Genomic DNA, 14,025 nt, shown 5'->3' on the forward strand with positions numbered 1-14,025 from the left:
AGGGGGGCAGGGAGGGGCACTACGCCGGGCCCAGTCCCACGGGTCTCTGCTGGACAGGGACGGAGAGGGGAATGAGGATTATCCCCTGCCTAGACCACCAGGGGACGGGAAGTCCGGCAGTTATGGGAATCTGGATGGAGGAATTGGAGTGAGGGGGGAGAGAGAGCAGGGTCGCCGTGTGGGAGGTAGAGAGGGGGAGAATAATATGTGGGACGGTTCGAACATAGCAGGGCACAACGGGGCAGTGAGGGGAGGTCAGTCCTACCCTGACCCTCCTCAACAAACCAATCAGAGACTGACTCCGGTCAACAGACTCATCAACAGGTTTGATGGACAACAGAGAGGACCCCCTGCTGAACAGGATCCCAGAGCTACCTCTCCTCTCCTCACCCTCAACCCCTACATCTCCCCCTCGTCCTCATCTCACAGCAGCCCGGGACGCAACCAGTCCTCCAGCCTCCCGGGACCCTCAGCTGACCAGTGGACCCCGCAGCCCATCTCTGAGGCACACGTAAGAATAACATATTTAATGGTTTGTCATCACAGCTGGTTTTAAGTCACTTCCAAACGCCACATAGCATGCAACATTGCAAGAGTAGTTTTCTGATCTATGTCTCAAGGTGACCCCTGACCTTTTGCTGGACCAGGGTCAGCAGAGTGCAGAGACCGGTGAGGAGGAGCAGATCATGCAGACTATATACAACATCCTGAGACAAGGGTATGGACCTGCATGTTATCCTAGCTTATGGATTGTTTTTATTATGTTGTTTTTTCTGTACTCAACATCTATTGTTCCATTTTTGTTGACCTCACTCGACACATGGATGTTTTATTTAGTTGTCAAAATGCAAAGGTAATAAACAACATTTATATTAATGTGTCCATTTTTACCTTTACTCAGGACCAGCGAGAGTGATGTTGTCATCAAGCACAAAGTCAAGGTCATCTTTCAGAAGATTCAGAATCTAAAGGTTTGTCCTTTTTAAAAATAAATCTAATTGGGGATGTTCATTCATCAGTTGTAACAATCGGTAATGGATAGTATCAGCAATCTGCTTACATGTATATCCCCATTCATCTATGCATCTTTTTTATTTCAGCAGCCTATAGGAGGAAGACACCACGAAGAGTGGATGAGAGAAAAGAGCGAGCTTGAAAGAAAGATGGCTGAACTACAATCTGCCCTGCAGGCGGAAAGAAGGGTATGCCATTTTCCTTTATGTATTTTATAACTGTTTCAATACTTTCAATATTATAAGACGTTCTGAAATGTAAGGGGATGTAAAGAATGTGTGTTAGACACATAGGCTGGTTAGATATTTGGGTTGTTACTGTAGATTTCACATCTTGGGTGACCCACCCCTAAGTCCACTTGCCTGATTGGAAACGCCATTCACAGAGTAACCTGCCACCTTCAGCCCTGATTAAATGACATGCTTGAACGCTTATCAAAGTCTTCTTTAAACAAGGGCTATCACATTAAGAAGATCCATGCTTGTTTGTTGAGAAGAGGAAGCTGTCCTCAGAGTTTTTATGTCTTTAGCTAATCTTACTACGTAGGCTGGGAGTTCTTGGAGTGTGCTTCAGAATAATCCTCACATTAATCCTTAAAGCTCTCTGGCCTGGTCAAAGGTGCACACACACAATAATCTAACTTCAATAATGACTCATTATATGCTGGTTTAAGGAAGGTGGGCAGCTCTTAACCCCTAATAGCTCCTAAGAACTTAATCCCGTATGCATATTGATCGTGGGAAAATGCAAGCTTGCTTTAACATTACCTTTTCAAGCGCACCAGAGCTGCCTGACGTCTCGTGTTTCACTGTTCATTTATTCATCATGTCTGCTTGTGTGCAGGACTCTTTCTGCAACTCGGATCCTGCTCTGAAAGCTGAGCTGGAGTCCTGTCTGGATGAAAATCTGGCACTCCAGGAGATGCTCGACCGGAAGAAGAAAGAATTAAATGAAACCCAATCAGAGTGAGGACAGTGCAACACACACACACACACACACACACACACACACACACACACACACACACACACACACACACACACACACACACACACACACACACACACACACACACACACACACACACACACACACACAGGAAAGCAGAAAGAGGCATGGTATATTGTGTGAGGGGTGCATGACAAGCCTGCTTTGTTTTCATTTCATGAAGCAAGCAGTCGCTGTAACTCGTACTCAAGAACAACACGCATGCTCGAGTCATTTTGGAGTCAAACAGTCATTCAGTGGTGTGTGTGTTCTCTTCTCATGGCAGGCTGACTCAGCTGCGTATGGACAGAGAGAACGCAGAGGGTCGGGCCAGAGACATGGAGGACCGGCTGGCTGAGCTTCAGGATGAACTGCGAAGAGAGGGTGGCAGCAAGACGGTATCAAATAAACATATGTACACAAATAAACCCACACAGATAGACTGGAAGACCCCACTATTGGAACTACTGCAACCCAAGACTCAAATCCAGACTCAATTGATTCTCAAGACCGTGCACGGGCATCATATTGACATGTAAAATTGAAAGCATGAGCTTTAAGTCTAGAAACATTTACTTTGAATTAGTGAAGCTATACACTCATCATGCAGAGGGATTATAATGTACTGTTATGTAAAACATCATGCCTCATACTGTGTTCCCTGCGTGTGTAGGATCTGATGTCGAGTCAGACGCAGCTGATGGAGGTGTGTCAGCTGAAACAGAAGCTGGAGGAGGTGCTGAGACAGAGAGAGAGGGAGCTCACGGCTCTCAAAGGAGCTCTGAAGGAAGAGGTGGCGTCACATGACAAAGAGGTGGAGGTGCTGCGAGAGCAGTACAGCACCGACATGGAGAAGCTCCGCAGCAGCATGGAGCAGGTGTCTCAGGTGGGTGCACGGACAGACTGAGACAGACTGCTAATGTTGGAGACAAAATGAGCAGTCCCTCAACAACAGACTCCATATGCCAAACTCTGAGGCCCGACCTTTACATTCCTTTGTGACTTTATTTAGGCTTTTAGTAGAGTTTCTTAATGATCTACAAGAGCCAGTCTTCAACTTACTTAAACATACTTTAAAAAGGTAAATATTTGCAAAGAATATATCATTTCTACGTGTAAAAAATATTGTATTATTCCCTCTAAAGACTTATATGTTTCATCACTATATTAAGATCAGGCTTTTGAAATGATTTGACATATTAACAATCTGCATTTTGCTTTTGTATCTCACTAAACTTACTCTTATATTATAGCTTTAATTCTCTATAGCACCCACATTACAATCACCTGTTTGTACATAAACATTAATGGGAATAATTTAATCTGGACTAAATATCTGTCTACTGTGAGGACACTCCCCTGGCAACAGCCTGAGGACAGACACACAGGAGGTTCAGCAGAGGAGAAGCTGCTCTGCTGCAGAGTGCGTGCTCAGCTTGATCTGCTCAGTTGAAACAGTGCGGAGTCTACTATAGTAGACTACTGTATATATGTATAAGTAGTTATGACTTAGTTATGAATGAAATGGTCTCGATATAAACGACCATGCCCTCAATTCTTCTGTCTCCTATTTTAGTCCCATGCAGGGATCGAGTCAGAGCGGCAGCGAGTGAATGTGTCGATCCGCTCCCTGCAGCAGCAGCTGGAAGATTGCAGAGACGAGAGCAGCCACTGGATGGAGCAGTTCCACGCCACCAGAGACGAACTGCGAACAACCAAACAAGAGTGAGTTCATTCTGACCGTCACCATCAACTAATATTTCCTGCCTGGGTTCAAGCTTTCCACTGCTTTCTGGGTCATGGATGTAGCCAACGTCTTTACATGGTTTCTCTTGCTGTACTGCTAATGTGTGTCCATCTCTCCTCTTTGGTCAATGTTGCCCCCGCCCCCCCCCCTCTCTGTCAGAGAGCCACCCAGAAGCCCTGAAACACCGTGAGAGTCACATTAACCCCAATTTGTGTTTAGATATGCAGACCTGTAGATGTGGCTAGCTGTGCTAACAACTGTCTGACTGTAGTTCAAAGGCCATCCACACTCACAGCCCTAATTCATGACTGTGGACAACATCTACATAATCCAAGTTTAAATATAAACCATAAACTCTGAGTACCAGAGGTCCCGACAGTCACAACCACCACATTTTAACATTTGGCTGCCTGCGTCTATGTTGTGAACATACAGTGCAATGCTTTATCTAAGATGAAGCTAGAGTTGGGGTGTGGATGATCTCGAATGTCTCTAGACTTGTTTTCTGTGAATTTGTCTGACTGTTGTGTTAACAGGAAATTCTGATTTGCTGTTGCTTGAACATTTAAAAGTGATGTATGTGTTTGTTGAGTACATCAGAGTAAATTAAACTCATGAATCACCTCAACAAGCCAACTAATGCGGATCAAATAATCAGGCAGTACTTGCATTACTTTCATACAGTACATTTTCTTTGGATCAACTGTATTTAAATTGTGTTTTCAGGCTCCTGCAAATCCGTCTGGAAAAAGAAGAGTTTGAGGAGGAACTGAAGGAGGTCCAGGACAAAGTGAGCACCATGAAACAGCAGAAACCAGACACTGGACACACACAGACTCTCAGCCAGGTGAACACACACTCTGCCTCCCGTGATGTGTGACAACTGATCTGCCTAACAAAGGTGAATCTGTTTAACCACCAAACCCCCCCTCTTTCTGTTCAGGAACTTCAGCGACACAAGGACGATCTACAGAAGGCTAAGTCTGAGGTGGAGAAGCAGAGGACGGCGCATGACAAGAAGGTCATGGAGGTCATCTCAATAAAAAAGTCTCACCAGGGCCAGGAGGCTGAACTGAAGTACGAGATTGACAGGCTGAAGGGCCAATTACAGAAAGCCAGAGAGGATGTCGTCAAGGCACAGGAGAAAAACAAAAAGGTCTGTAGTGGCCGAAGGTTTTCAGTCAAAACATTTAATTTATTAACAAAAAAGTATTGACTTAAATAGTCTCAAAATAACAAATCTAAATCAATATTTCGGTGATATACTTTCTTATATAAACTATACTTTGCAGTCCAATTTGCAACACTCATTTCTGTTCACAATTTGCGGTCAAAAAACTGTTCCGCTCCCCGTCTCATCAGGTGTGAGAACCGCGGCTGTCCTCAATTGCCTCACTTAAATAAACACCGGAAGGTACAAGGAAACAGATCATATTTACGATTTAAAATGAACAAGAAATTCATCAAAAGATATTCACCATGGCAATATAAATCATTTTCCATCATTAATTCATTTATCAAATTATGAATCTAAATAATAACTTTGACTTCATTGTGGCTCTAACAAGGTCAGTTAAACCTAGAGAGGTTATATCTAAACATGCAACAACTAAACTGGCTAGCACAAGAAAGATGGTGATGTGATTGTGGTAGTTTTGAGAGTGGTTAGAAATGTGTTTAATTCTTCAATTGGTCGTCAATACTTTAATCCCCATCGTCTCCATCGTCTCAATTACATTTTTTGTCTATCATTCCCTTTTTATAGATCTTAAAGGGTTTTATCTTATATTATTTATTTAACAGTTTCAATAGCAACATTTTTATTTTTTTTATTTTAATCGTTTAACTTAAAGGTGGGGTAGGTACATTTGGAGAAACCAGCTTGAGTGCGCTAGAATTTGAAAATACACAGCCGGAAAAAATCTGCTACTTCCTTACAGAGCCCCTCCTCCAACACACACGTGCACGTGACCAATGAGGGCACGAGATAAGTTTGTGNCCGGAAAAAATCTGCCACTTCCTTACAGAGCCCCTCCTCCAGCACACACGTGCACATGACCAATGAGGGCACGAGATAAGTTTGTGCACAGATGGAAGGCTGACAGGCAGGTAGGCCATCCAGTTATTTTAGCCGGCTCAGATGATTGGTCGTGCTTTTTACAGTACTACGGCTTCCACAGATGGCATTTTTTTATGGATTTTTTGTCAAAGCACTTCAGATATTCATTGCTATCGGGATGTTCAGAGCATTCTATGGAATATAACAAAAAGTGTATCTCGAGCCGGTTTCTCAAACTTACCTACCCCAACTTTAATTAGAATTATGACATTTGTATTACTATTACATTTTTATTTTTATTTCTGTTGTAACCTATATGTTCACTTTGTTTTACGGGGTTTCATTTTGTTGCATCGATTCAGTTGTCTTGTGTCTTATCTTTGGAGAGAAATCATTATTTATTTGATTTGTATGACCTTTTACCTGCTTGTGTCTCTTAACCTGTTAAAATGTTATATTTTGCTGCATGTACCTGTAAAGTTCTTAACATCTAATCTGAGGGGAATCTCTTGTTGTTTATTTTTAACTGGTGATGTGTGCCATTTGGTAAAGCACTTTGAGCTGCACGTGCTGTATGAAAAGTGCTGTATACATATAGCTTAATTATTATTATTGTCTTCACCACATATAGCTCCCAGACCCAGCAGTCATCTCAGACCTGGAGCAGAAGCTCAGTGAGACTTGTGGGGAAGCCAGCCAGCTCAAAGAGAAGCTCTCATCAGCCGAGGAGGAGGTGGAGGCCAGTAAAACTCGTCTCACTAGAGCTCAGGCGGAAGTCAAATCGCTCCAAGATGCTCAGCTGGAGCAGGAGGAGGCCAACACGCGTCTCAAAGAGAAACTCTCACGGTTGGAGGTAGGTCATGTCGTGTCAAATGAACATATAATCATTTAAAACATATAGTCTTATACTCTGTTAAATTGTATTTTTAATCTTGTATATGTTTAACAGAGACATATGTTTAGGATTTCAGGAGGACAAAAGGAAGTGTAAAAAGTGGATTTGCAAATGGTTAAGGACAAGGGGGGTTTATGGTTTGATGATGGGATGTAGGACCAGTTTCCTTTCATGAATACACAGTGGGACTGTAAGCTGTGTGCGGGGTGCAGAAGGTCTTTATCCTCTGAGGATGAAGTTGCTCTGTTCCTGCATTTGAGATAGATTTTGATTGTATATCGACTTTCTTTATTACTTTATTAAATATAACAAAAGACAAACTTTGTCCATGAACCATTTATCAGTTTCTCTTAAGAATGTCCTCCACAGGTCACATTCCCTCATACAGAACAGAGTGTTAGAAACCCTGAGAGATATTTAAGCATCTGTGGTTCCCTCTGTGGTTCCCTCTGTGGTTCCCTCAGGCTCAGCTGCAGAACAACGCCTCAGAGAGCTCAGAGGCAGAGATCACCCTGCACTCTGAGGTGAGAGGGTTGAGGTCCGAGCTAGATGAGGCCAACAGGAAATCATCCAGACTGAGCCAGGAGACCCGAGAACTCGCCCTTCACGTGGAAGACACGGAGAAAGACAAGGAGACACTGAAACAGACCTTCAGCCAGCTGGAAGAGACCAAACGACAGCAGGAAAGAGCTCTGGAGAAACTCAACAGAGAGGTGAGGAGGAAATGAAAATGTCTGCTGCACGGAGCATCTAACAGAGAGGACTCACAGAACAAATAATTCACCTTCTTTCTTTTTTCCTCCTCTCCCTCCTCACCTGTCTGTCAGTATGAGATGCTCACAGTGTCCTCTAAAGAGGAGGCGCAGATACTCCGGGTTCAGCTGGAGGAGCAGAGAGAGAAGGCACGCAAGGAGGTGCAGGAGACGCAACGTCACGGACATGATGCTCAGAGTGAAATGGAGAGAAGTCAAATCCATCTGAGGAGACTGGAGGAAGAGGTTTGTGTGATGTCACGTGTTCGCTTGGCCTGGTTGTTGTTTTTATTATGAATGAAATCTGCTCTGAATGTTTCAATAGTTTTGACGCATAATATTCATGGCGCGTGCTTCACTGGTGCTAAACCTGTAAAACAAACCATGCTTATTTCATTATGGGTGATTCACTCTGGCATTACTGTTTCTGATATTCTGTTAAACTAGATTTCACGACAGAAGAAGGAGCTTCTTCTCACATGTGAGGAGAGAGACAACCACCAGCTGGATAAAGAGCTTCTGAGCAACAGACTGCGCCACCTCGAGGGAGAGATGGAGGCCGGCAAAAACGCCCAGAATGAGAAAATCCGGGAGAATCGAATCATGGAAGTAAGATATGTGCATCTTAGAGCAGCAACCTCAAATGGAACTTTTCAAATTAAATTAAAGACCTCTCTTTTTCATTTGGCTTGCAATAGTAATTTTTTTTTTTTTTTATACCTTGTTTTTAATTATGTTCCTCACTTATTATTGCCATTTTCTGTCATACTCTGTAAAGCATGTTGGGCTACGTCAAGTATGAAAGGTGCTGTATAAATAAAGTGTATTATTATTATTATTATCAGTTCGCCGTGATAGTTTGTCAGAAAAGAAAAGAATCAATAACTCCATGCTGTTAATAGATCTGCTCTTCATACAATGTCAGTGTACACGTCTGAATATTTCTGTTCCTGCATGTTACATTTATTTACACGGCACCATCAAATCTCCCACTGGGGCTAATCTGTGTAATCTCATTAAGCTGATATCTTCTTGTCTCGTCAGGACAAGCTGAAGCGTGTGGAGCTGGAGCTGGAGGAGGAGAGGAGCAGCTCGGAGATGATGACGGACCGAGTGGCCCGGAGCAGAGATCAGATCGATCAGCTGCGCTCAGAGCTCATGCAGGAGAGATCCTCCAAGCAGGACCTGGAGCTGGACAAGAACACCATGGAGAGACACGTGAGTAACGCATGCACAATATCTGTGTCTGCTGCGTTTGTGCTCAACCGTAAGGGGTTCTTAGGTAAGAGTATTATGTCTCCTGATGACTTGCTTTGTGTCTGCGCTTGCAGCTGAAGGAGCTGAGGAGTCGTGTGGCGGACATGGAGGGCCAGTCTCGCTCCTCAGCAGGAGTCTCTCAGCTGGAGAGCAAGATCCAGGAGCTGGAGGAGCAGCAGAGGACTGAGGAGAGGTACAGTGTCTGTTCTGGATCAGGATCATGTTTTACCCATGGTTGTTTTGCTTTTTTTGTTATAAAACTAAATATCTCTTTGAATACATTCTACTGTCATTTGGTCGATCAGAATCAGAATACCTTTATTCGTCTCACAGAGGGGACATTTACATTTGTTACAGCAGAAAAGAGCCAAAGACAGCTTAATATTAACTAAGAAGCATGCATATAACATATTAAAGATGAAAACATTTATAAAATACACAATTTGCAAAATACATATCCTGTAACAGTTTTGAAGACACAGTTTGGTGTAGTGATAGTGGATTTTAATTTGGAGACTATCCAAGCTTAGATCCTCTACATGTCACTAAGGACTGTAACTAAGTACATTTACTCAAGTTCTGTACTGAAGTATAATTCTAAAGTACTTGACTATTTCCTTTTTATGCTGCTTACATTTTGGATGGCCAATATTGTATTTATTTTTGACAACATTAGAAAGTAGTTACTCTGTAGGATCAGAGTATTAATACAAACTTTAAATGAGTTAATACATTAAGCAGTGTATAAAAGCTATAACAATACCTCTACCTTTTAACATTACTGAGGCTTACACATTAAGGCACCACTATTTATAATTAGCGTATATGATTTATACATATTATTCTGTATAATGAGTAATATTACTTTTGCACTCATAGTTGCATGCTTACAAGTGCTATGCTTTGTTCCTCTATATGTGTAAAGGGAGAAGAACTCTGTTGTGGCGTCTCAGCGGCGTCTGGAGCGGAAACTGAAAGATCTGAACATGACGCTGGACGAGGAGAAACAAACACACACGGAACAGAGAGACCAGGTAAACACATCCACCTCCTGCTGTGTGTCAGTGTGTTTACTCCTGACACACAGGAACATCACCAAACGCATACGCAGTTAAACTACAGCGCCTTGTGTTGTGTTGCAGCTGGCTCTGAGAGTGAAAGCTCTGAAGAGGCAGGTGGACGAAGGAGAGACGGAGCTGGAGAGGATAGACGGGCTGAGGAGGAAGGCCCAGAGAGACATGGAGGAGCAGATGGAGCTCAAAGAGGCGCTGCAGACCAGAGTCACAGCCCTGGAAACTGAGCTCAAGTAAGCGTTTCCTTTGCTTTGAATCCAATTGTGTCTCTCATCCAATTTGCTCACTGTGCGCTTATGCAAGACACTTCCTGGCAGACAGATTATCACAGCAACATGTGAGGGAGGAAGAGGGAAGTGCATAATCTCCTCCTCCTTATGTCATAGAATCAATAAAACTGCATGGAAATGACGTTATTACCAGCAAACCCAGATTCATGGTCTGTTACACACAATTACCTCGCCTGGTATAAATTCACTCTGCCTGCCTGAGGGCAGTATTTCACACTGTGATGAGTGTAAAACAAATCAGCAATCACCCACGTGTGAAAGGTATTTCATTAAACTAAAAGGCACATTACTCATGTAGCTCGGGGGAAATCACATTTCAGACCTGCTCTCTGGTAACAAGAAGATGTTGTTCCCTTGTATGGCCAGCAGAGGGAGCAATATGGTCACCTGGCAGCACTGAGAGATCAGATGAGAGGTACTTAATAAACGTGACCTGTTCCTGCATATTAAATTTATTTACCTTTTCTTTTTTCAATCTTGGTACCATCAAATCTCCCACTGGGGCTAATTAGATAAGATAAGAGGTACTTTATTGATTACAAATTGTTTGCGTTGCAGCAGCATACAAAACCATATAACAAAACAAGGGATGGCACATAAGTAGAAATTAAAGAGTAGAAATGAACAATACTAGAATTTAAACATCTCAAAATAGAATTAAAATAGCAGTAGAAAATATAGAGTAGACCGTGAAGTAAAAAAAAAAAGAAATTTGACATTAAAACACAATTGAAAGGCTTTAGACACAATATAAACTAGGATTTGTGAATACAGCAACTGATAAATAAAATGGTTTTCAACAGTTAACGATGACATTGATAACACTAATTATTATTATGTGTCACAGGAGGAAGGCTCAGGCAGCCATGCGCCCCGCTTTGGATTCATCGGCTCTCAGTTCAGACGACGACGACGACAGCCTGTACGACCGCTCCTCCATCGCCTCCATCCTCACTGAGGGAAACCTCCAGACCAGCTCCTGCTAAAACACCACTTCAGGGACAGGGTGAGGGTGGGAAAATGTAGCACTGATGAGGAAAAAAGTGGAGGTTAGCTGCTTTGTAGACTAGAAGTTAAAACAAACACTACAGACAAAGAGGGATTTACGTTACATTTTAGAGGTTAGTAGGGGACTCATTTCCAACACCAGAGTGAATGGGAGGAAACTCAACATCCTCTGCATTTCAGGGTATTTCCTTCAGTCTACAATGTACACTGTACTCCCTGTACAACTCAAGGATACATCAATCGAACAAATTAATCGCCTGGATTGCAAGTAGAGAATTTTTTTTTTTAAAACAAGCAAATACCTCTTGCATTTTTAAATACAAATTCAGTATGTCAAACCATTTCAGGGTTTAGATTCTGGGTCAAGCACTTGCTGTACGAAGTCTGGCTTTGAATGAACAATCAAAAGTACTCTCATCGTCTCTGAACACACACAGTCTGTGCCCAGCGTACACACATATTGACCAAACACTAAACGCATGATCGCCACGCTGTTGAAATAAAAACTAAAAGAAATATAATTATATATTTATTCTCACGCTGGTTTATTTGCCTGACCAAATCTAATGGTTTAGTACTGAGACATATTTGTATGAAATGAAATCCTGAGTTTGTTTATATAGAACAAAATATATTTTCACACTTTGTTTTTTAATATGTCACTTCTTTGTTTATTCCACCATCCACACTTTAAATACTATACATGTGATCAAAAGCTCTTGTTGTTCAAATGGTTTTGAATAGATGTGTCCTTTCTTTTATACTGTATATCTGTAAAGCAGTTTAATGATAGAGCTGCAACAGATGTTTTCTTTTATGATTATAACTTTAAGTCCAGAGGGCTCCTTTGTAAGAATATCTCATAAAATAAAATAATAGTTTTTCCACTTTTTTCAAGCAAAAATAATGGCCAAAATATCTTTCTGTCCGATAAAAACTTTGTGTTTTTGTAGAAGCTGCACAATTTCTATGCATTTCCATTCAGCAAGTTGCTGAAATATATGCTCATAATTTCATTATGATGCCTTCAAATTGTTGAAAATAATTTTGTATGTTATCCGAATGATTTTTATAAAATGTTTGTATTTAACATTTATAGATTTTTGAGTCCTGAGTTGATTTTTCTTGTTTACAGTTTGAACAATCAGTGGGAGCAATAATAACTTTTTATTACGTTTTGTTGTAATGTCAAGTTTCCCCGATCCTTTCATTGAGACTGGTACTTATTAGGAGAGCATAAAGCTGTCATTTGAAATGTTGGTACATACTGTCAATGTTGACTGGGAACAAATTCACACTGTGACTGTACTTCAAATAATAGTTTCTATTGAATATCAAGTTAGCCATAATAAAAGTTAAACTATTAATGTTAAACGGATGTGTGTTTATTGTCCTTTAATAATTACAGAATGTTATTCAGCTAGTTACTCCATTGATTGGTTTATGTGCATTCAGGATGTTGTACTTCCTCGTAGTTTTTGATTGTTAATACATTCCCTTTTAACAGGAGTCATGTGACACTGGCGTGTTGCCCACTAAAGTGAAAGATTACACAGAACATTCCTCCCCCATGTGTCGGTGGATTTTTACGGAAGCTCACTTAGTTTCAAAACTAAAAATTAGTTCCCAGAAACAGATAAAAGTGGATGTGCAATACAGCACACCAATACCAAAGTCTATTTAAGAATGTGATTCATCTTAAAACTTGATGTTCAGTCAGTGTTGTGTTGATTACTCCAAAATAATTGATCAAATTATCCCTTATTGCACATTTAATCATTTCTGTGAAGCCATGGGGAAAGACACATGCATATTACTCACAGCTCTTAGTAATAAAACAAAGTTGAATGACTTTAACAGTCTGTGCGAGGGACACAAACTGCACACTGACTTTTTAAATATAATGATCTAAGCAGAAAAACATTGGATGATTATTATTACTGCTAGCATTCCCATGTTCGAGGGAGTATACTGTGTATGAACAGATAACAGCGAAGGATCATGTTTCTGTTTAGTCTGCAGGGCGGTGCACTCTGGAATTTGAGGTTTGTTATCTCTGCCTGATTTCCACAGAAGTGTTTTGCTCTGAGCACCACCTGCAGGAAGTAATTTAAGCTTCTATAGTTATTATTATTGTGACTTCAAAGTAATTGACAATGAATGTGACCTGTACCCTCCTTAACTCACATTGCCTGCACGCATTAGACTGATTACAGCTTTGTCTTTTCCCATCTCAAATACTGTTTGCAAACGACAAATAGCCGTGGAAAAGCACAGGTGCATCACCATTAATTACAGCTTCTTAAAGGTCTTCATATTGTACATGCTGCATTGCCTACTGGAGCACTTACACGTTCAGCTTTAAAAAGGTGTTTGGATTTTGAAGTATCCCTTATACCCTCAGATGTGTGGATGTTATGTTGGTATCAAACATTCAAACTGCCCCATCTTTACTGTACAGTGTGCTATCCTGTCATTTTCTGTCCTGCTGCGGCCACAACTTTTGTTTTGTTTGTCCTCTTATCTATCGGCGCAGTATTGTTTTCATCAGCTCAGTTTGCTTCATGTGAATACAAGTGGGACATATTCCCATTTGTGGACATACTAAAACCTTAATGTGATTGTTATGTTCATACTAACCTAGGTAAATACAGTAGTTCAGGCCTCTACTTTAGACTTCAGCTTTCCCTGTAGAAAAACTGGAATCATATCTGTACGTCACCATGCACAAAACTGATAATAAAAGTGCAATAATGCCAGTGAAGTGATTGAAACAGAAACACTGAGAAGCAGCTCTATATAGCAATGCTTTTTTCTAATTCCTAATCTAGACTACCAAGTGCAGGGTTTGAGTTATGTGGGAGCCAAGAGCTGAGCTCCCATAAGGAGGGGTCTGAGCTCAGCATTGAAATCATACATCTGTGGGGATCGCTACTAATACAT

At 41.4% G+C, this 14,025-nt stretch overlaps 1 protein-coding gene across 1 annotated transcript in view; it reads left to right on the top strand.

Annotated features, from left to right (window-relative positions):
• The window catches only part of cgna (cingulin a), a 13,831-nt gene extending 1,381 nt beyond the window's left edge, over positions 1-12,450 (top strand). The window contains exons 3-21 of the mRNA XM_010787042.1: positions 11-511; positions 621-718; positions 902-971; positions 1,101-1,202; positions 1,858-1,979; positions 2,288-2,399; positions 2,675-2,887; positions 3,578-3,726; positions 4,475-4,595; positions 4,692-4,904; positions 6,439-6,660; positions 7,167-7,415; positions 7,530-7,700; positions 7,902-8,063; positions 8,499-8,672; positions 8,786-8,904; positions 9,637-9,745; positions 9,854-10,017; positions 10,922-12,450. Of these exons, the coding sequence (XP_010785344.1) occupies positions 11-511; positions 621-718; positions 902-971; positions 1,101-1,202; positions 1,858-1,979; positions 2,288-2,399; positions 2,675-2,887; positions 3,578-3,726; positions 4,475-4,595; positions 4,692-4,904; positions 6,439-6,660; positions 7,167-7,415; positions 7,530-7,700; positions 7,902-8,063; positions 8,499-8,672; positions 8,786-8,904; positions 9,637-9,745; positions 9,854-10,017; positions 10,922-11,060 (3,210 nt within the window). The 3' untranslated portion in view covers positions 11,061-12,450. The remainder of the gene's footprint in view (positions 1-10; positions 512-620; positions 719-901; positions 972-1,100; positions 1,203-1,857; positions 1,980-2,287; positions 2,400-2,674; positions 2,888-3,577; positions 3,727-4,474; positions 4,596-4,691; positions 4,905-6,438; positions 6,661-7,166; positions 7,416-7,529; positions 7,701-7,901; positions 8,064-8,498; positions 8,673-8,785; positions 8,905-9,636; positions 9,746-9,853; positions 10,018-10,921) is intronic.
• The last annotated feature ends 1,575 nt before the right edge of the window (positions 12,451-14,025 follow it).

The sequence above is a fragment of the Notothenia coriiceps genome, unplaced genomic scaffold (genome assembly GCF_000735185.1).
Source record: "Notothenia coriiceps isolate Sejong01 unplaced genomic scaffold, NC01 NC01_scaffold00029967, whole genome shotgun sequence".
Classification (NCBI taxonomy): Eukaryota; Metazoa; Chordata; class Actinopteri; order Perciformes; family Nototheniidae; genus Notothenia; species Notothenia coriiceps.